This window comes from Carassius gibelio, chromosome A14 (assembly GCF_023724105.1).
Source record: "Carassius gibelio isolate Cgi1373 ecotype wild population from Czech Republic chromosome A14, carGib1.2-hapl.c, whole genome shotgun sequence".
Taxonomy (NCBI): Eukaryota; Metazoa; Chordata; class Actinopteri; order Cypriniformes; family Cyprinidae; genus Carassius; species Carassius gibelio.
The window spans coordinates 6,401,896-6,423,092 of record NC_068384.1 but is presented as its reverse complement, the minus strand read 5'-3'; the positions used below and the strand labels follow the sequence as shown (position 1 = coordinate 6,423,092).

Below are 21,197 nucleotides of genomic sequence, written 5' to 3'. Positions count from 1 at the left end.
AATATACAAATTTTTTGAGAAAGACCTGTACTCACTTGAGTTGTTCCAAAAACTGTTTCTTGAGCTGGATCCTCCAAAACTCTCTGTTAATGTTCAGAGGTTAAAAAAGTATCTTCTTGTATAGTAGTGGTTCATGATCATCCCACAGAATGGGTATTCCTGATGGAAGTGTTTCTGTTATCGGATTAATTCTGTTGAAGGGATAGTTCACTCAAAAAGATGATGTTGTCATAATTTACTCTCCCTCAATTTGTCCCAAACCTGTACGAGTTTCTTTCTTCTGTTGAACACAAAATATATTTTAAGTGAAGTGACGTGACATTCAGCCAAGTATCAAAGAGTGTTGGTTAACGCATTTAAAGGTTGCCATTGACTTTGCATAGTAGCCTTTTTTTTTTTTTTTTTCCTACCATGGAAGTCAATGGCAACTTTCAACTGTCTGTTAACCAACATTCATTAAAATATCTTTTGTGTTCAACAGAAGAAAGAAACTCGTACAGGTTTGGGACAACTTGAGGGCGAGTACATTATGACAACATCATCTTTTTGGGTGAACTATCCCTTTAATATTTTTTGATGTAAGTGTTGCTTTTTTTATGGTTTAATGAGTGGTAATGAGTGTGACTGCAAATGGCTGGTATGCACCAGGAACAAAGTAAGATGTCATTTCTCTTACGGCTATCATATTTTACATGTAATCTACTTGAATACTAAGATGGATGAAATGTTTCATAAGGTTTAATCATTTCCCTTATGGCTGCTTTACACTTTTTAATTTTTGCAATCTACTGGAATATTAAAATGGATAAAATGTTTCAAAGGTTGATTTTAGACTTTGTCTGATGTTTAATTGATAAATAAATGTTTAATAAAAAATGTGTTTCTTTCTTTATTTGGTTTTATTATATTAATTGTAAAGGGTAAATAGTGTAAAAAAAAGTGAATGCAACATTTTGATCATTTATAGTCCAATATTAAGTTAAATTCACTTTTACATGTAGTAAATATAGCACATTTGTTTGGTTAAATTTCATCCAATATTTCAATTATATCTACTCAATATTTTTTGTTTATTTTACATAGAATTTCAGTTGTGGTATTTTATAATTTTGATTATATCTAATTAATTTTATTTCTCATATAAAGTTATTCAGTTATTCAGATTTACTTAATTTTTTTACTTACAATTACTCAATTTAAACAGTATATTTCATTGATTTCACAGCTTTAAAATTTACTCAATTTTTTTGAGTGTAAAAATGTTTCACCAAAAAAATTGAGTAAATAATAGTTAAACTTTTTACAGTGTGGCGGTCTTATAACCTAAACCATGCAGAGGGGATGGTAGACCTCTGGTAGCACTGAGCAACATCTATTGTGCTACGACGTTAACGCACTCGCTAATGAGGCTGCTACACACCACTGCTAATGGCCTCTGGTACATGACAAGCTGAAGAAGGCAGATCACCGGATGAGACAATATCAGTGGAAATTAATTATCATACATGCACCAAAAGTGAAGGGAATGATCTTGAGGAGAGAAATCCATACATTTCTACAATTCCTTCAGGCAAGTTATCAGGAATCTCAGTCAGGCCTTTTTTACGGCAGTCTACGATGTTGCTGTTGCAGGTGCAGGCGGCAGGGCAGATGGACACCTGGGGAACACATGACTTTGGCTCCGTCTGAGCCGGACCTGGAGAGGAGGAAAAGATGGAGAAATAACAGATCAGGAGGAAAACTGACTAAAGACAACATAGTTTAATGACACGAGAGCAAATGGAGAACACAGGAAACATTAAAACCATTCTGAGTCAAATATGAATAGAATTACATTCTGATAGTAAGTATAACTGTCATAGCTTCTGTTCAGGAGTGTGAAAATTAATATTAGTTCCAATAACAGCACAAATGAAGACGGGTGAAAATAGCTTTTAATACAGCACATAATCAGCATAAATAGACTCCCTGTTGTTTTATTGTCTAGCTTTGCAGCTTAATTAAGAAACACTGTTCTTGCAGTGTGTTTTGTGTTGGAGTATATTCATCAGTTGATTAATCAGAGGGGGAGGAAAAGGGGGCTTAATTAACGAGAGCTGAACGTGAACTTTTTCACCAATGAAACCCTAAGGTCCAGTAGGAAATAGGATGAATGAAGTGGCTCTATAAAACAACACAATTAAAAAGCTCTCAGTGCTTACTTGTGATAGCCAACATTTGCTTATTAATTAATTACAATTTTGAGAAAAGACAGGCAGGGCATAGATGGGTAAAGAAAAGAAGAATATATATAAACAAACATTTTTTATAAAGAAAATGATGTACAGACATGATGTAAGATTTTTCAACTGTGAAATTGTTCTAATTTCAAATATATTTAAACACTCCTCCTATTATTTTCAATACCATAAAGTGAATGAATGAATGAATGCATGGATGAATGAAAAAATGTTTAGTTATTAACATGAGTGTAAACAAATAAATAAGGTTCTAAAAGCAAGCTTAATTTTCTTGCAAAATATGCTAAACGTACTTTTTAATAAATTTTTTAGTTAATAGGCAGAAGGACATTCTGACGGAGAAAGTAAGCACTGTCATACCTGCACAGACAAATTCTCTCTTTTGAACATCAGGAACATTGAGACCTCTCATATGGGCGGGGGCCATGCACTGTGTGAAAGGGGCCAGCCCTCTCCTCTGCCGCAGCCAATCAGAGAGCCAGGACAGGTGGCAGTCGCAGTGCAGGTTGTTGGAGTGCAGGCGACTGGAGAGAGAGAGAGAGAGAGAGAGAGAGAATAATGAGGGACAGATAGTGAGACAGTATCGTATAAAGGTCAGAGGAGGTTTGTATGTCTAGCATGAATGCTGGCGTGGAAACAGAGCTCTCTGAAGACAGAATCAGGAGAGCAATGCTAACCACATACTCAATGTCATATTCCATCTGTGATATGGCATTTAAATGCAAAGGAGGAAGGAAATTGCAGCCAAGATCAAGTAAATATTCATAGGGAGAATCTCTATAAAGCTTCAGTAATACAGATTTGGAATAACACATCTGAATTAGTGACAACACGGGTGTGACTGGGTCATTCTTTTGTACGGATGATAGTAACATCTCCTCCGAGACCACAGTAAACCGCTCGCAAATCCCCGGAGCATGCACACTCATTTCATCAAGGTCTTCAACAAACGACACAATTCCCAATAACACCTTTCACATATTAACATAAATCTCTCAAGGGCCATTACACGAAGGGTACGAGAGACACCGTTCAAAGAAAAAGTGATGTCAGCGAATCAAAAGACGCACCGCTGTCTGTAAATGAAAAAAAAAACAAAAAAACAAGCCAAATCCAGTAAGGTGGACAAAAACCCACCACTGATAATTTCAGCAGGGGTGGCGGTTTTAATAGAGCTTTTCCCATTACAAATCCAGTATCTGGCCCCCTGTGTTTGCGGATTAATTACAGATGAGTGGGATTACAGAGATGGATGACATGGGGAGAAGAAGGTGAGCATGGGATGAGCCGAGGACGCGCACAATGGGGCAGCTCCACGTGCACACACACCCTATCGACCGTAGTACATGGAAAATGACTACTTGTCTATTGGTGGGAGTGCTTTTCATTTGTCTGAGTTATTGAATGGCAAGCATCATGGGGAGATATCATTTGATCTAATTGAATGCACAAAGATAGTACGTCTGTAGAAGGGCAGGGGAGGCTGGGGAAAGGTGAGGTGAACTGGACTATTTCATCAGAAACCTGGAGCCAAACCACTATCCTACTAAATGGATTACCAGCATCTCTAAACATCTGATTTAATACGTTTTTTTTATGAGCAACAAATTCAATACAGACATATCAGGGATATTAGAGACAGAAAATTCAATCCAAAGGAACTGGGTAGCAACCAAAGCCTCGCTGTTGATAATTCAATACTGCCCAGGGAGCAACGCGCACGGCCATCCGAGCATCAGCAAATTCAATCCCGCATGAGGGGGCTGGCCTGTCTGATGGGCTGACTGATGAGAGGATGGCCAGACCGCTCGGCTGTGGAGATCGAGCTATGTATGTCTCTAAGCACAGGCTCTAGGGAGAACGCCATGATGGAAAGAGGAGGAGAGATAGATGGAAAAAGAAATGACGGATTGAAGGAGGAAGCTCTGAACATGTGCACAATAACCCTTAAGCCTCGCGTTTCATACAGAGATTCAAATTCCCAGAAGCCTCAAAATCAAACTAGCGTTTGCTCCTGACATATTTCTTTATTTAAACCTCTATTAGAGCCAAAGCTCTGAGAAGAACGACCGCACTTGAATAATAACAAAATCATCTCTGAGTCCTGTTAATATCGCAGGTCAGCCGCAGACTGGAACGATTCGGGCGAGGTTTGGGTACTGTGCTATTATTTATATCAATTGTGGTTTGGGTCTGACGGTGCAAACGCAGAGGAGCGACACAGGCATCTGTGTAAGAAAACCATCTCAACATCTTCGGCTAAGACAATGTCTGCTGCACAAACAGACCACAGCTCTGAAAACTGGCACGGCGTCACCACAGAGCCTCAAATCCTCTCAAAAAGAGTGAATTTAGCATTAACGTCTCTAAATGTACAATAGATATATGAATGTCTGACAAGAAGCAAGAAGCTCATCGGTACTTACAGTGTCCGCAGCTTGGGCATGTGGTTGAAGCTTGACAGCGGGATGAGGGTGATGTTGTTGTTGTTGAGAGTGCTAGAAGGAAAAGAAGAGAGATCAAATATTAGAAAAAGGCATTTACTTAGTTAACAGACTCCAGATAACATTTGACAATAGAGACCAGACCATGCACAACAGTGTTTTGCTGAATTCATTGAACCATACATGTATGCATGCCTGTTTCCTTAGAGTAAAAAAATAAAAACGTAATTGTTAGATAAGTTTTTAAATAAGAAAAAGTCACTGGGAGTGGTGTGTGTTCACCTAAGCGTATAATGGTCTGAATGATGTCATCGATGATGTGCACACTTATAATTATGGATGGCGGAGCCCTCTGCTTCCTGTCATACCAGCCACAGTTCTGATTAGTGCTACTTAGCTGACCTAATCTTGTAATCAATCCATCCAACCACATAGCTCCCTAACCTATCGCACACATGCAGAACACACAGCCTCCTGTACCTCCACCTCTTGGAAAAAAGGTCTGGAATTTCTCAATTTAGGATTTTAATGGTTCCTGCTTGGTGAGGAAAAACTGCTGAATCTCTCAGCCTATGCCAATTCAGTTTACAGCTTTGGTTTGGGGTCTGAGTGTTCCTTCTAATTAATTCTCCAATAGACCCTCTAGTGTACAGCACATCCATGATTTACATTTACATGCATGCATTCGGAAGAAGCATTTAATCCAAAGTGAACTAGATTGCTTTCAAGTTATACTTTTTAAAAAATATCATTCTTCGGGAACTGAACCCATAACCTTGCTCTACTGTTTGAGCTACAGGAAGACAAAAAGTCTTATAGATTTTGGAATTAATATCTGAGCCTACGTATTGATCAGGCCAGCTGCTTGTCTTGCTTTTTATTTAAGGCTGGTTAGTAGAGTCTAAACACAAACAAGCTATTTACACTATTTACCACTGGAGTGATAAGATTTACAATTATGACCAATTTCCCAGCCCAAGTCCATTTCTTGATACTATAAAATTACACAAATCAGAGGAAAACTAATCTCTCTAAAATATAACATTCTTGTGGAACTTTAAATGATATCTGAATATTGATTTTGGCTCGGATTTGTGGTGGAACACTTTAATATGAGTGAGGGAAAAAAGACAACTAACTAAATGGAATGGAAAATTATTGTTATTCTACACATAGACACAGACAATTCCACACAGGGTGAAAGAATCACCCTTGCTCGAGTTGACCAAATCCGCACCAGAAAGTGATCCTCTTGTCAAGGCCGCTGTGGCTCAGAGGTTTCATTGCTGTTCTCTGCTGCTCTATAGAGATGTAAATAGAAGAAGCTTTTGGCAAGCCGAAGGGAGGAACGCCCTGGTAAAAGCCTTTAATACCAAACCAACACCGAGGGAAAATGCAGTTTGAAAGTACTGTAAAGGACTAAACCTTGGGAGCATCCTCCAAAGTTAGGTGATGTAAGCAAAGAACATAGAGAACAGAAATGAATACAAGTCTGGGAACTGAAGAAGGAGTGTTAAAGAGAGAACCGGATCAGAGAGAGCGGCGAACAGCTTGTGCTTGCTGTGGTTGTGCTCTCTCGCTCAGTCATATTTCAGCCATCCGGTTTCCAGGATTAGAAGCTCTGAGTAAAAATAAATCTCATATAGATTTCTTTTATGCAATCATAATTGGAAAAAGCTGGAGCTGGACGGGGCATCACAGTTAAGTCGGCTTAAACCTGACATGCTCATGTCAAGAGCGATGACCTTTGGTGTCTCAGCAGATCGACTGCACCTGTTATTACAGACTTCTCTGGCGTGAGTTAAAGGGTTAGTTCACCCAATAATCAAAATTATGTCATTAATGACTCACCCTCATGTTGTTCCAAACCCGTGAGACTTCCATTTATCTTCGGAACACAGTTTAAGATATTTTAGATTTAGTCCGAGAGCTCTCAGTCCCTCCGTTGAAGCTGTGTGTACGGTCTACTGTCCATATCCAGAAAGGTAAGAAAAACATCATCAAAGTAGTCCATGTGACATCAGAGGGTCAGTTAGAATTTTTTTGAAGAATTTAAAATATATTTTGGTCCAAAGATAGCAAAAACTATGACTTTATTCATTATTGTCTTCTCTTCCATGTCTGTTGTGAGAGAGAGTTCAAAACACAACAGTTTAGTGATATCCGGTCGCGAACGATTCATTCGATGTAACCGGATCTTCTTGAACCAGTTCACCAAATCGAACCGAATCGAACTTACTCCAGGATATTGGTTTGTTTGAACTCAGAGGGAGTGTCAGCCACTTTAAAAAAGTTAACAGCTCAAGTCATTTGTGGATTAATGCTTATTGGAGACATGAACCGTTTTAAATGATTCAGTTTGATTTGGTGAACTGGTTCAAGAAGATCCGGTTACACAGAATGATTCGTTCGCAAACCGGATATCAGAAACTGCTTTGTTTTGAACTCTCTCACAACAGACACGGAAGAGAAGACAATGCTGAATAAAGTCATAGTTTTTGCTATCTTTGGACCAAAATGTATTTTCGATGCTTCAACAAATTCTAACTGACCCTCTGATGTCACATGGACTACTTTGATGATGTTTTTCTTACCTTTCTGGACATGGACAGTAGACCGTTCACACAGCTTCAATGGAGGGACTGAGAGCTCTCGGACTAAATCTAAAATATCTTAAACTGTGTTCCGAAGATAAACAGAGGTCTCACAGGTTTGGAACGACATGAGGGTGAGTTATTAATGACATAATTTTGATTATTGGGTGAACTAACCCTTTAAGCTTTAAGAATTTAGGGGAATTATTGGCCTAATGGTAAGAGAGTTTGACTCCTAACCCTAAGGTTGTGGGTTTGAGTCTCGGGTCAACAATACCACTGCTGAGGTGCCCTTGAGCAAGACACCGAACCCCCAACTGCTCCCTGACCTGCAGCATAAATGGCTGCACACTGCTCCGAGTGTGTGTTCACTGCTGTGTGTGTGCACTATGGATGGGTTAAATGCAGAGCACAAATTCTGATTATGGGTAACCAAACTTGGTTGTATGTCACTTCACTTTCACTTTGCTACAAGAAACACTGACCACTGGACCAGGGGTCTTACAGAAGATCCCACCGGAGAGATGCTGTCTTCTGCAAGACTGTCAGTCTTCCCTTTATCCAGCCCTCCGCACTGCAGAGGGCCACCCACTGCTGCAGCGTGGGATCTGAGCAAATAAAATCGCAGCATGAGCAGCTCTTGCTAAAGCTACTTGTGATAATTGAAGATCACCTTGAGTCTTAAAATTCCTTTCTCTTAATCACCGGAAATATTAAGTCATTCCACCTGTGTCGTCTTGTAGTTGACCATAAATCAAAAATGTGTTAAGCAAAATCAACTGCTGCAGGGGGAAGGTCCGCATCCACAGTGTCTTCTGAGAAAGTGCATCCAAGCTGAAACGATGAAATCAATGCTGGATCCTGACAAATACTGCACCGTACAGCTTTACTGTGTAACTTTATGATTTAATTTAAAGCTCTATTGATGCAGGCATCAATAAAACCGAGCATCTATTAATTGCTCACAATGCTTAGTCTTCAGACCATCTCATAGGGGCACGTTTTCTTGTTACTTCCCTTTTCATTTTTTGGCTGTGTCAAAAAAGCTTTCCCACAGTTGCAAAAAGCTCGACAGTGGGGTCTTGAGTGCTGTGAGGCTTTCTTCAGGCCCTCATTAGAGAGCGTCTCTGGATACTTCACTGGCGTTTTCAGAGCCAGGACGTTTCGAAATAAGAGTGAGGTGGATGCAGGGTGCTGAAAAGAAACAACTGAAGTGCTCCCGGCATCTGACTTAGTGCCATTCACTTGCACAACTGAGAAATCAGAAGGCAAAGACAAGTGTTATTTGACATGGCAGACCTGAGGAAAATCAATACTCTTTCTGTGAGTGTGTAACTGGCCATTTTTATAAATCAATCTGGTTAGAAATCTTGCATTAGTATACATAAATGTAAAGGATGATGGTATTCAGCTCAACTTTTTGTCTCCTTCATTTGGTGTACAGTCGAGTAGGCAAAGTTTATAGAGTAGGGAATATGGACAACCTTCACTTACTCTCTTGGAAACTTGAGTGAGCCAAAATGTCTGTGATGTTGTCATGGCTCTATCGGAAACTATTATCGCTACTACAGCACAATAGTGAGTTTGCAATACAAGCTTCGATCCGAGCAACCATTTACATGCCATCCCTATGTTGGGCCCTCGAGTCAAAACAAATGAATAAAGTGCCTCCAGATGGAAAGCAATTTCATACTTAGCGCTCAAACTCCACTTGTTGCAGTGTGATGGAATTCATGTGAGCAGGATGGATATCTTTGCCATTATTTTGCTTAGCATCACAAGTTCAGCTACAGCACAAAGCCGCAATCAGATGTTATTCCGCTAATTCAAATAAACCGAGTGAGGATAAACACAGAAATAACATGATCTGCCATGCATAATAATCCCATCCATGTGGTTTGCGTCCAAGTGTAGGCTTATTAAAAAAAAAGAAACACTAGTGATTAGCATTTGTAACTTAAAAATTGGAAGCTTTTTGGCTGCATAAACCTACCCTTTGCCTCCTCTGAAAAGAGAAAAAGAGCTCTCTATCCCTCGATGGTGCAGAGGATGGGAGGAGAGGTGAAAAGAACATGTACTACACCGAAAAGAGACATGCTTCCACCGCCATTGACGAGGCCATTATTGCGCAAATGAGAAAAGATTGAATCTAGGCTCTTCCGTTGGCCTGCCTCTTTTCTCTGGCCATCCGTGAGCGAATGATTAATTGAGCACAAGGGTCCGACTGCTGAAACACACGATTTCCCCATCTCCCAGAGCTTTGGCGTGGACCGCACGAAGATAACGCAATGGGGCCATGTCTGGTGGCAAGGCAATTTCCTGAGGTTGAAAGTGCTGTTTGTGAGCTAATGACAGCTCTCTACCCCTCCACTCCCCTAATCCATCCTCTCATTTAGCCATCAGCTTGCCCTTTCTCCCTCCGCCTGCCTGTTGTCTGTCACATAAAAACTCATTTATTGACTAAAGATTTGTCCAGTGGGAGGCCAAGCCCATGTTAGAAATTAAAGATGCATGGAATATCTGATTCAAGGGAATCTGTGCTCTTGAGTTCCCAAAGCGCGACCGCCAACACCTAGCAATCAGTCTAGAGGACAATTGTTAAATCTAAAAAGAGCTAATGTTTTTAAGGGAGCTCAGGGTATAGAAATGATTAGGATAAGAGGCAACAGGGGCCGAGAAGGAGCCAAGCTCGGTGGTATCATTGCCAAGAGGAACATTCAAAAGGTTTTGCTTTGAGGAAATGACATTATGATGGTAGAAAACTGCCAAACCATAAGCCAGAGAAGAAGAAAATTATGTTTCTCGAACCTTCCATATGGAATACACAATATTTCATTTTGTAATATATTTCGGTTTTGATCAAACGTCCCCCAAAACAATCCCTGGACATCACCTTAACCACAGAAATGTAATGTTTTCTTGAGTCTTAAATTCCTGAGTCTGACGGCATGGCATTTTGTATCCAGGATTATTAATCCACCTCCTCACGCTTCCATACACAGTCGCGTTTAATCCGACTGCAAATACTCAGAAGGTTTAACCTGTTTGGTATTTCGTAGCATGCTATTGTGCTTTAAGTGAGTCTCTTTAAAAAAAAAAATGTGAAAACCTTATTAAGCGAGTACATCTGAGGATTCAAACGTAGAAGATGCCTTTGGTGAGGCAGTATAGTATATTAATAAGGACTGTTGAACCACAAAGATGTCCCTTTGGGGCTCGTTGCCCATGCCATCATGCTAAACTCACTATAGTTCGACCAGCGAGGTCTGTGCCAAGCTGTCAAGAAAAATGTACCGTGCACACATTGACAAATGATAGCATTTGGCATGAGGAGAGGACGGTGGTAATGTGAAAATTTGGGCCTTCTTATCAATGCATGGTGGGAGAGAAAGTCACCTTCAGGAGATGGCACGGAAATGTCTTGGCACTTTCCTGCTCATAAAAAATGACACGGCGGGGCAAAAAATTTCACATGATTTGACATTTGATTCAGAGCCAGAATTTTCTGTACAAAAGTGGTTATAAAATATGCAGAGGCTCCAGCGCTTGCGAGAGTGCTGTGTATAGACAAAGCTGAGTGGGGTATATGGGGAATTTCCCAATACTATAAATTCCCTTCTCATATTTAATCAACCTTTTATAAAATAGCCCTGAAGGACTTTTATAACATATTGTGAGCGATTCCACAAAAGAGCAAAAGTGTTTAAAGACAGCAACAAACATAAAGTATGTATATATTGTGCTAAGCATAATTTGAAACAGATTACATGAGACTTTCTCAACGCCTCTTCATTGTATTCTTAACACAATAAGAACATATATCAGAAAAAAATATGCTTAATATAATCCTGCCAAAAAATAAATCTGCTTTAATACTCGACTAGTTGGACATTCTTCATGCATTGTCTAGTTTATTAATGTTTTCAATGAATAACTGGCCAAACTCATGCAGAATGTATATATATATATATATATGTATGTATATATATATATATATATATATATATATATATATATATATATATATATATATATATATATATATATATATATATATATATATTTTTTTTTTTTTTTTGAAGTACAGTTTTAGTTTTTATTTTTGTTCTCCTTATTATAAGAAAGGTTTAATATTATAATTGTTTTAACGCTCAGACAATGCCTTTCAAACCTAAACTTTATTTATTATTTTTAAACAGCAATTTTTCATTGTACCTTAATTACATAGCTTATTATGTTATTAACATCACTTAAAAAAAAAAAAAAAATGTTTTGTACATTTGACCATGGTGTATGCATGAAAACTGAGTTTGAGACATATACCCATGACAAATATTCAGTTATTCTTACACCACATGAAATCTCATTTATATTATATTTGAAATTTGATTTGATTTGTCTTTGGAAATTAGAAATGAGATGCGCTGCCCACGTTTACAGTTATTAAAAACACCAACTTGAATTTCATGAATATAATAAAGATAAAGTGGACTGCTTATAATGCACAGTTACACATTGTCCATCTACATTTGAGTAGAATGAGCGAAAATGGAAAGATAAACGTGCCTGATTAGGTGTATATTTAAAAGAGTGATCAGAATTAAAAATGAAAGCAAGTGCAGGCAGTACCTAAGTATTCAATAAAAAATAATCAAGGGAGTGCTCCTTATTAGACAGGTTTAGGTGCTCTGCAGATGGGGAACACATCGATGTGCTGCTTACTCATTGGGATGCAAGTCACGTCCTATGTGAGAAAATGTCCGAGATAGCTTTGAAGTCATTAGTTCAGTCATTAGCGCAGTTATGTTAAATATAAATTACAATTCATCAGCAGAAAGGGACGATCATTAATTCTGTGTAGTTTGGCAGGCGTTAAATCACTAGCAGTCATTTAGTTGTGGAGGAGGGTTAGCCACGAACCGCTCGGTCTAATCTTCACTCTGATCGCCATCTCTAAACCTGATGGAAGTGTTTAAATAGCTCCTCTCTTCTGTATTTTTGTTAGTCGTTGTTTATGGTGGTGACCAAAATTTTGCAGTGATCACAAAACCCAACAGTGCATGATGGGAAAGGGTGGTCATATCTCTCAATTATGTCGCAGTGCACCCTCTATTTTAACAGGCCTTTAATGATCGCTGAAATGAAAAGATTAAATTGGCCTCTGGAGTTATGCTTCACACACCGCGCTCAAACAATGCATTTAATATGACCCTTAAATTACACCTCAAGTGTGCTCTGAATTGCAAAAACACACTTTAACATCACATTTTTACAATGTTTATAATTCATTCTTTCAAATTAAACTGATCTGCACACGCTAGCCCTGAATTACTACAATCCAACGCTGTTTTAGACGTGAAAACTAATGTGGTTGAATGTGTAAATGATTACTGTAAATTTCTAAAAGCAAAAACAAACTCTTAAAACTCTGAATAAACAAGATGCTTTACCAGTAAAATCCCTTTCACCATTATGACAAGACACAGAGACATCATACTCTTTGGCGATACAAGTGATGGATCTCCATTCAGAAAGATCAGTTTTAAAACAAAGGTTAGTCTGGGCTATAATATAACTCATCATTATCCTCAAAGCAGTAACACCTGCGGCGAAATTGCTACACCTAAACTTTAATTTTGCCATCAATTACCTAGAGGTGTCATATTCTCACAAGCTAGCTCTATAGCACAGCCATAATGTTCAGCCATATGTTGAATCTGCTGTATACTGAAGATTTAAGGTTGGCTATTGCGCATTGGGTTATTTAGCTATGATACAGTGTCATTTGCAAACCTATGTGTTACAGCCTCTCCAGAGGGGTGGAGAGATGGCTCAATCAGCAGGAAAATGATGTGTATTCATGTACTGCTGCTCTCCTTGGTTCGCCTGGGGTCACTAAGGTCTTTGGTAGAATCTAGGGAGGTTCTGTATTATTAATGAAAATTGATTCACGACTTACTCACACTTTCTTGCTCCCAAGCTCCTGTTTTATAAGGTCGTTTATGGTCTGGTCTGGACGGAGGACAGGAAAATGAAATATATCCTATTTTTCCTTCTTTGATTCTACTTTCACCGCTAGCTAACACTGCTGGAGAACCTGCCTAACAATGATGTAACACCGTGCTGCTGTGTCCAATGGAGCCAGGAATTAATAGAAGGAGTGGCTTGGCTCTGGGTCCCCAGTGAGCGCCGCTCTTTTGGAGGATGAGTTTGGCACTAAGTGCCCTGCCAATTGGCTTGATGGAGATGTGGCTGTTAGCCCGCCCTCCGTATAACCTGCTTCCAGCCTCTCATCCTCTCCGGGGCAATCCAGGGGATACCCAAGCGAAAGAAAAATAAACTCACCTACAAACACATCAAATCTCTTCTCTGCTATCAAAGGATATACTATAAACTCAGACTATATGTGCGACTACACCAAAAAAGAAGACTTCCCAGCAGGCAACAGAACTGATTCTAAAGCTAAACCGCTTTAAATAAGAAGTGTGATTCTTCAGATAACAGTAAGGTGCACCTGGAAAAGTCAGGACACTTTTTCAAGCAGCAACAATGCAGCACAGGATGACAAACGAGTAACTTTAGCTGTTGCACAGACGATCGCATGCTAAACGACACGGTGTCGGACCGGACAGGGTGACACCGGACTATGCGCCACAGGTCCATAACGCCATACAGTTTGTCCTTCGAGAGCAATCGAGAAACACACAGACAGAGTTAGAGGAAGGGACAGCAGAGGTGAAGAGAGAGGAGAGAACCCCGCAGAGGAGGCGGGAGGGGGACTCACAGTATCTCCAAATCGCGCAGGGCTCGGAAGGCTCCATCTTCGATGCAGCTGATGTGGTTGCTGTCCAGTTGCCTGCAGATGAGAGACAGAAGTCAGCGGCAGGTCTGCAGACGAGCGGGTGGGGGATGAGGGGAGAGAGGGAGGAGGAGGAGGAGGAGAGGTGGGGGCTGCGGGAGGGAGGTAGACAAACTAACACACACACACACACACACTCATATCTACTCTCCTCTCCTCACCGCAGTCGGGATAAAGGACCAGCTGGCTAAAAGTGGCCTTTCTGGCTATAACCTCCTCCTATCTCGTCCTCTCTCTCTTTCTAGCCACACTGCTGAGTGTTGGGATAAAGAGAGGTAAAAGAGAGAGAGAGAGAGAGAGAGAGAACAGGAGGCTGGCTATAGTGCACAGCCCACCCCGTCTGTCAGTTCCCTGTAAATATTAATTGCATTTTCTCCCCCCAGTCCACTCATCCACCTCTTCTTCTTCTTCTTTTTTTTTTTGAAGTCAGAAAGGGAGTAATTTCATTACATTAGAGCAGCCAATCCATTACAAGCTTTTACCGGCTCTGTCACAGAAACAATTTCATTAAAAGAAAGGGGTTCGTAAATCAGCTGGGGTCACGATGCTGGACGAGCAGACGTGAGGGGCACTTCTTCCTTTTTGCTTCTTTTTCTTTTTACTTTAATTTGCAGACTTTGCCATCCGCCATTCCTTCTCTCTATTTACCCCTCCCTCTTTGAGTTCTTAAAAGAGATGGATCTGAAAGAGGCTTGGATAAAGAAGAAGGAATCAAAGTCATTTGTTTGGCAAACAGAGCTGCAGTGACATCTGACCCGTGACAGACACTGAACATCTCTGGCATTTCTTTCACTCCATCCCTCCTTTCTAAAAGTCATGCATCTGTCTCTGTAATTGCTGATGGGGCAGACAGTATGGCAGCCACCCACCGCAGATGCATTAACCATCACTGTGAAAATTAAATAACCTTTATTAGCAAAAGTAAAATGTTTGTCTTTTACATCTCTTTTTCTATCCAAAATTGATTAAGACTGGCTTCTGTTAAAAATAAAACAATAACTTAAGCCAGCGCTTTGACTCCTGAATTGCAGTGAAATCTCTTTTATAAAATAGAAACAACAGCTTAGTTTATAAATTGGCAGTCAACAATTATAAACTGTAAATGATATGTACAAATTAATTTGTTACAAAAACAAAAAGTCTGTTGCTTCATTTTGATATATGGTCATCACTGAAAATTACAGTTCAGCAAGAGTCAGACGTTGATTCATTAAACACTTTAATCAATTCAAATCAGTAAAGGATTTCTTAAACTGAATAAAAAGAGTTACTAGTCCTTATGAACAATTAATTAATAGTATTGAATCATTTTTTCAAGATTTAGTCTAGACTAAAAATAACTTGTTCATAATACATATAATAATTCATGGTATGCAGTCTTTTTATTTAAAATATTTGTGTATAAATGCTTTAAAATAATGTTTTTTTAGCATTCATATCACCAGAAGCGTTGTGTTCCTGTAGCTCAATTGGTAGAGCATCTGTTTAAGCATTTGTCAGATGCATTTATCCAAAGCAACCAACACTGCATTCAACCAATTCATGCATTCTTTGGAAACGAACCCATTACCTTGGTTTTGCTCGTACCATGCTACAGGAACAGACGTTTCTATACTCAAAGGTGATTGAATCCTTTTAGACTTTTAACAATGACAATACCGAGCATAGTCAAGGGGTGAATACTGTAGCTGTCTTGAATGTACATATGTGAGCGTGTGGTGTGTGGGAATATCTGCGTGTTTGGTGATGGTTTGGAGAGATGGGACATGGTAGTGGTGGGTAATGAAAGTCCCAGTTTTAATTTTCCTGCTCTAATTACATTGGCCTTTAATCATCTGAGTCATGAGCCGTATTGGCACTTTAGAGCTCCCGTCCTGCCAGTGTCCCATCTGGAGTGAACGAGAGACAGAAACAGATATGGTTCTTCCTTCCCTTCACTAGACTATTAATCTGTCAGAGTCGGTGATGCTAACCAGCAGCCGCATGGCCGTATTTCATTCACGCTCGATAGCTAACACAGCAAATGACTCAGAACTGACCGTCAGTGGAGCCAGGATGATGCTTGATCAGAGCTGCTATATATGAATCTTATAGTCAGTCTATAATCCTAACAGATATACAGATTGTGACCTTTAATGGCAGTCAAATGAAGTGTGGTTTGAGGATTTTGAGGATCACACCACTGATGGCTCGCATCATCTCGTCTCTTCTGGTTTCGTTACACTCTGATTCTTCTCATCTCATTCAGTCTTGTCTCTTTTCCTCACTTCTCTTTCTTACAGTCTCATATCACTTTATGTCTTGTCTCACTTCTGCTCATCTCATTTTATCTCTGGTAGTCTTTGTCATCTCTTCTTTCATCTCACTATGTATCTTCTCCTCTAGTATTGACTCCATCTAATTTTTGTCTCTTCTCTTCGCACCTCTGCTGATTTTATCACTCCGTCTCGTCTCGAGTCATCTCTTCTAGTTTTATCTCTTATCTCTTTCTCCACATCTCATATAATTTAGTCTCTTCTCTTCCTCTCTTCATTTTTTTTTTACTTTTCCTCACCTCATCTTATTTGAAGAAGTGAGACAAGGTGAGATGAATTGAGAACATTATTCTTTTCTCAATTCATCTCACCTTGTCTCACTTCTTTTCATGTCTCATGTTCTCTTCTTTTCATCTTGTCTTATTGTCACTTCTTTTATTTTATGTATTTTCATCTGATCTTGTCGTTTTTCTTCCTCTCTTCTAGGTGCTATTGTCTGTTCGTTTCCAGTCTTGTCTTATTGCCTCAATTAATCTGGTCTCATATTGTCTCATTACATCTGGTCTCGTATAATTTTGAGTCGTATTTTTTTTCTGGCATTATATTGATTTATTTCTTCTTGTCTCATATTTGTCTCAATTAATCTGGCCTCCTTCATTTAGCCCAGTTTCAAATTGTCTATCAAAATGCATCTGGCCTCATTATTTCACTTTGTCTTGTCTTGTCTCATTTAATCCAGTCTCATTTTTTATCTAATTTATGCTTCTCGAGGTTAACATGGCTGGCGTAGCATGTCTGGTGAACAGTAAGAGGACATGGCTAAAGCCATAAACACAGAGGGAGATATTGTGTCTGGTTTATTAGGGTGCAACATAGACTCTTGTTAGCTGGAGGAACCATCTTGAACATTTTATCCAGATGGCATCTCTATAAAGGGTGGAGGATGCTGGCTGAAGGCGGATGCTGACTCCAGCATGCTGTAGACTGTAAAACTGTGGAGATGTGAGGACAATATAAGAGACAGAGATTCAACCAGCCCTCAAAGCGTGCACAGCCATTTTTAAACAGAGGACATTAAGGTAGAAAAGCATATGAGAAAATCAATTCATTCCTGGAACGCTGCCTGTCCATTTTTTTCTACTCATTCCCGTAAAAAAAAAAAAAAAAAAAAAAAAAAAAAAAAAAAAAAAAAAAAGAGGGCTGGATGATTTCAGCAATTAAATCAAGAGTCACCTTGCCACGCATTGCAGAGGCAGGTCAGTGGGAGAGAAACAGGCAGCACTGCTGACGTACAAATCCATCCTTCTCCCTCAATCCTCATTAGCCCTTTTTTTTCTCTAAAAATCCCTACCTGAAGAAATGAGTGTTGCCTACCTGTACCTATCATTCATCCATCAGAGTGTGACGGTGCACATGACAGTGATGTGATGAGCACTCAAACACTGTTTAACATCACAGACATCACTGGAAGAACGTCAGGGGAAAACATGCTGCACAAAAATGCTGTATGCGTGTAAAGGAAGTGAAAGCTCATAACTGTACGGAATGTTACATTTTAAAGTAATGAATTACAATATTGTCTGTAAAATACAACTAATAACACTGCTACTAAATAATTTTTGACATTTAATGAGTGCTGTTTTCTGATGCATTCTGATTTATTTTTAAGTAAACTACAAATAAAATACAATTCTAAAAAAAAAAAAAGTTAAAGTTTTTGGAAAAAGCAAGTATTAAATAAAACAAATCAACCTGTCCAACCAATACGCTTGTATAGGTCGTTTGTCCAAATCCCTGAAATACGACCTATCACAGTGTATACGACAATTGCGCCCCTATCGGTAAAAGGTCGTTTTCATATTAATGTTTTGTACTCTTTTATTTGCACTCTGTTTTGCGTTTCGTGTAGCTCAGTTAGTAGATTATTGCGTTATACCTTGATATGTAATCATGCTATCATGGGTTTGATCCCAGGGAACAGACATGCGCAAAAAAGTATATGCTCAATAAATCATAATTTAGCATGATTTCTGTGAGGGTTAGGTTTAGGGGTGGGGTTAGGTGTGGTCATTCGAACGAATAAACCACCTAGTAAAATATGTAGGAAATACTGTAAGATCGGTGTAAAATGCCCACACATTGCATTTAAATAAACGTGCTAATAACTTAACTTTAAAACGTAAATATAGGTTGTAATATATGCTTGCACAAACGACCTATATGGTCGTTTTTTTGTTGGAGGACAGGCTCAAACAAATACATGATACTACATAAATATTACAGTGTAAATCTTACAAGCAAAGTATTACCATCAAGTCACTGTTTGTACATGTCTGTTACGTGTTTGTAGAAATCCATTGACCTGTGTAGATGATTGGCAGCGCTCCTGCAGCCTGGGGGTCGTTTGACAGGGGTCAGTGAGGTCAGATTTAGTATTGACACTCAGTTAACTCAATCTGAGCAGGGCGGGTGGTAGTCAACATTCGAGTGTCACTCTGAAATACAGTGAACTAAAAAGACCACCCTGATCACACTGAAAATGATACTGAAGAGATGTGGCACAGCTGTTGAATATATATGGAGAACAAAACCAGTCTCAAGTCGCTGGGGTATATTTGTAGCAATAGGCAAAAATACATTGTATCAGTAAAATATATATATTTTTTATTTTATGCCAAAAATCATTAGGATATTAAGTTAAGATCACATTCCATAAAGATATTTTATAAATTTCGTACTGTAAATATATCAAAACATAATTTTTGATTAATAATATGCATTGCTATGAACTTCATTTGGACAACTTTAAAGGCGATTTAGATTTTGTTTGCGCCCTCAGATTCCAGAAATTCAAACAGTTGTATCTTGGCAAAATATTGCCCTATCCTAAAAAAACAATACAACAATGGAAAGATTTATTTATTCAGCTTTCAGACTATGCATAAATCTTAATTTTGAAAAATTGACCCTTATGACTGGTCTTGTGGTCCAATGTCATATACAGTACAGACCAAAAGTTTGGACACACCTTCTCATTCAAAGAGTTTTCTTTATTTTCATGACTATGAAAATTGTAGAGTCACACTGAAGCCATCAAAACTATAAATTAACACATGTGGAATTATATACATAAGAAAGTGAGAAACAACTGAAAATATGTCATATTCTATGTTCTTCAAAGTAGCCACCTTTTGCTTTGATTACTGCTTTGCACACTCTTGGCATTCTCTTGATGAGCTTCAAGAGGTAGTCACCTGAAATGGTCTTCCAACACTCTTGAAGGAGTTCCCTGAGAGATGCTTAGCACTTGTTGGCCCTTTTGCCTTCTGTCTGAGGTCCAGCTCACCCCTAAACCATCTGGATTGGGTTCAGGTCCGGTGACTGTGGAGGCCAGGTCATCTGGCGCAGCACCCCATCACTCTCCTTCTTGCTCAAATAGCCATTGATGCCTTCAGTGTGACTCTACAATTTTCATAGTCATGACAATAAAGAAAACTCTTTGAATGAGAAGGTGTGTCCAAACTTTTGGTCGCTACTGTATATATATATATATATATATATATATATATATATATATATATATATATATATATATATATATATATATATATATATATATATATATATATATATATACAGCAGGCTAATGGTTGAGGGTTCAATCTCCATTGTGCTGTTAAATCCTGTTGTAAATCTTCTTTAAGCTGCTTTGGATTTAAATGTCTGTTAATGACTACTCACTTAGCGCTCACTACAGCTATATATAGCTGGGCTTCTCAAAGTCTCCCAACTCTTCACACTTTTCTCTTTCTTCTTCTTTCTCTAAAGCTGAAATGCATGTCTATGTCTTCAAACGAAAGCCAACTATATTTCCATACCTCTCAGAGATAGCATGAAGTGACCCGCGGTTCTCAGCCCACGGTGGGAAAGACTTTGTAACAAAGCCTTTATCAGATACTGCGACGAAACTTGCTAGAACTTCACACACACTCAAGCCTGGGAATGCACATGAATGCCACAGCCACATACCACAACCGATCTCTGTCTACAAACAAAGCGCTCCATTAATGATGACCTCAACTTTGCGTCCTTCATTCATTAGAGGGCAGACTTAATTGCTGAAATCTTCCAGCGCTCTTTGAATGCAGTGTTTATTGTTGCAGGCGTGTAAGCTCCCTGCATGGTTCTGTTCTTAAAGGAAACCAGGAAGATGGGTGATTCTTTAGATATTAACAGTATTAACAAGCCCTTCTACCGTAGTCCACAGTAGCGAGATCGGCTTCTGAAACTGTTACAGAGATTTATCAGAAACCATTACTGTAATTGCATATGGCTGTGGAACATTACTCACTTGCAATATCCTGAAGATATCCATCTTATTGAACCATACTGATTAATTGAATTTTCATCAGCGCTAAGCTTATTAACTGTTATGACAAATGATTCAAGGGGCATACATGTACAGTAGGCCACCTAGCACATTGCTTTTGAATATATTCAATGTTCAATGACATGAATATCTTTCATTCCAGTTTTCTGTCTTTGAATCGCAAGACTCTGTAAATGCAGTGGACGACAGTCTTGTTTGCAGTATGACGGAGTAACACACCATGTCTCGCTACTTCTGGGGAAAGTACAGTTTCCGAAGGCTTGTTTGGCCTCATAAAATCATGCAAACGAATGCCTGGCAGATGCCAGTGGAAATGAGTAAGGAACACTTACAGGTTCTTGACGGCGGTGATCCCTCGGAAAGCCTTACGAGGAACAGCCTGAATCTGATTCTCGCTTAGGTCCCTGGAGAGAGA

At 39.1% G+C, this 21,197-nt stretch overlaps 1 protein-coding gene across 1 annotated transcript in view; it reads right to left on the bottom strand.

The window, feature by feature from the left end:
• The window catches only part of LOC128027348 (slit homolog 3 protein), a 163,405-nt gene that overhangs the window by 53,826 nt on the left and 88,382 nt on the right, over positions 1-21,197 (bottom strand). The window contains exons 5-9 of the mRNA XM_052614891.1: positions 21,115-21,186; positions 14,063-14,134; positions 4,667-4,738; positions 2,601-2,764; positions 1,552-1,696 (exon numbers count right to left, since the gene is read on the bottom strand). Of these exons, the coding sequence (XP_052470851.1) occupies positions 1,552-1,696; positions 2,601-2,764; positions 4,667-4,738; positions 14,063-14,134; positions 21,115-21,186 (525 nt within the window). The remainder of the gene's footprint in view (positions 1-1,551; positions 1,697-2,600; positions 2,765-4,666; positions 4,739-14,062; positions 14,135-21,114; positions 21,187-21,197) is intronic.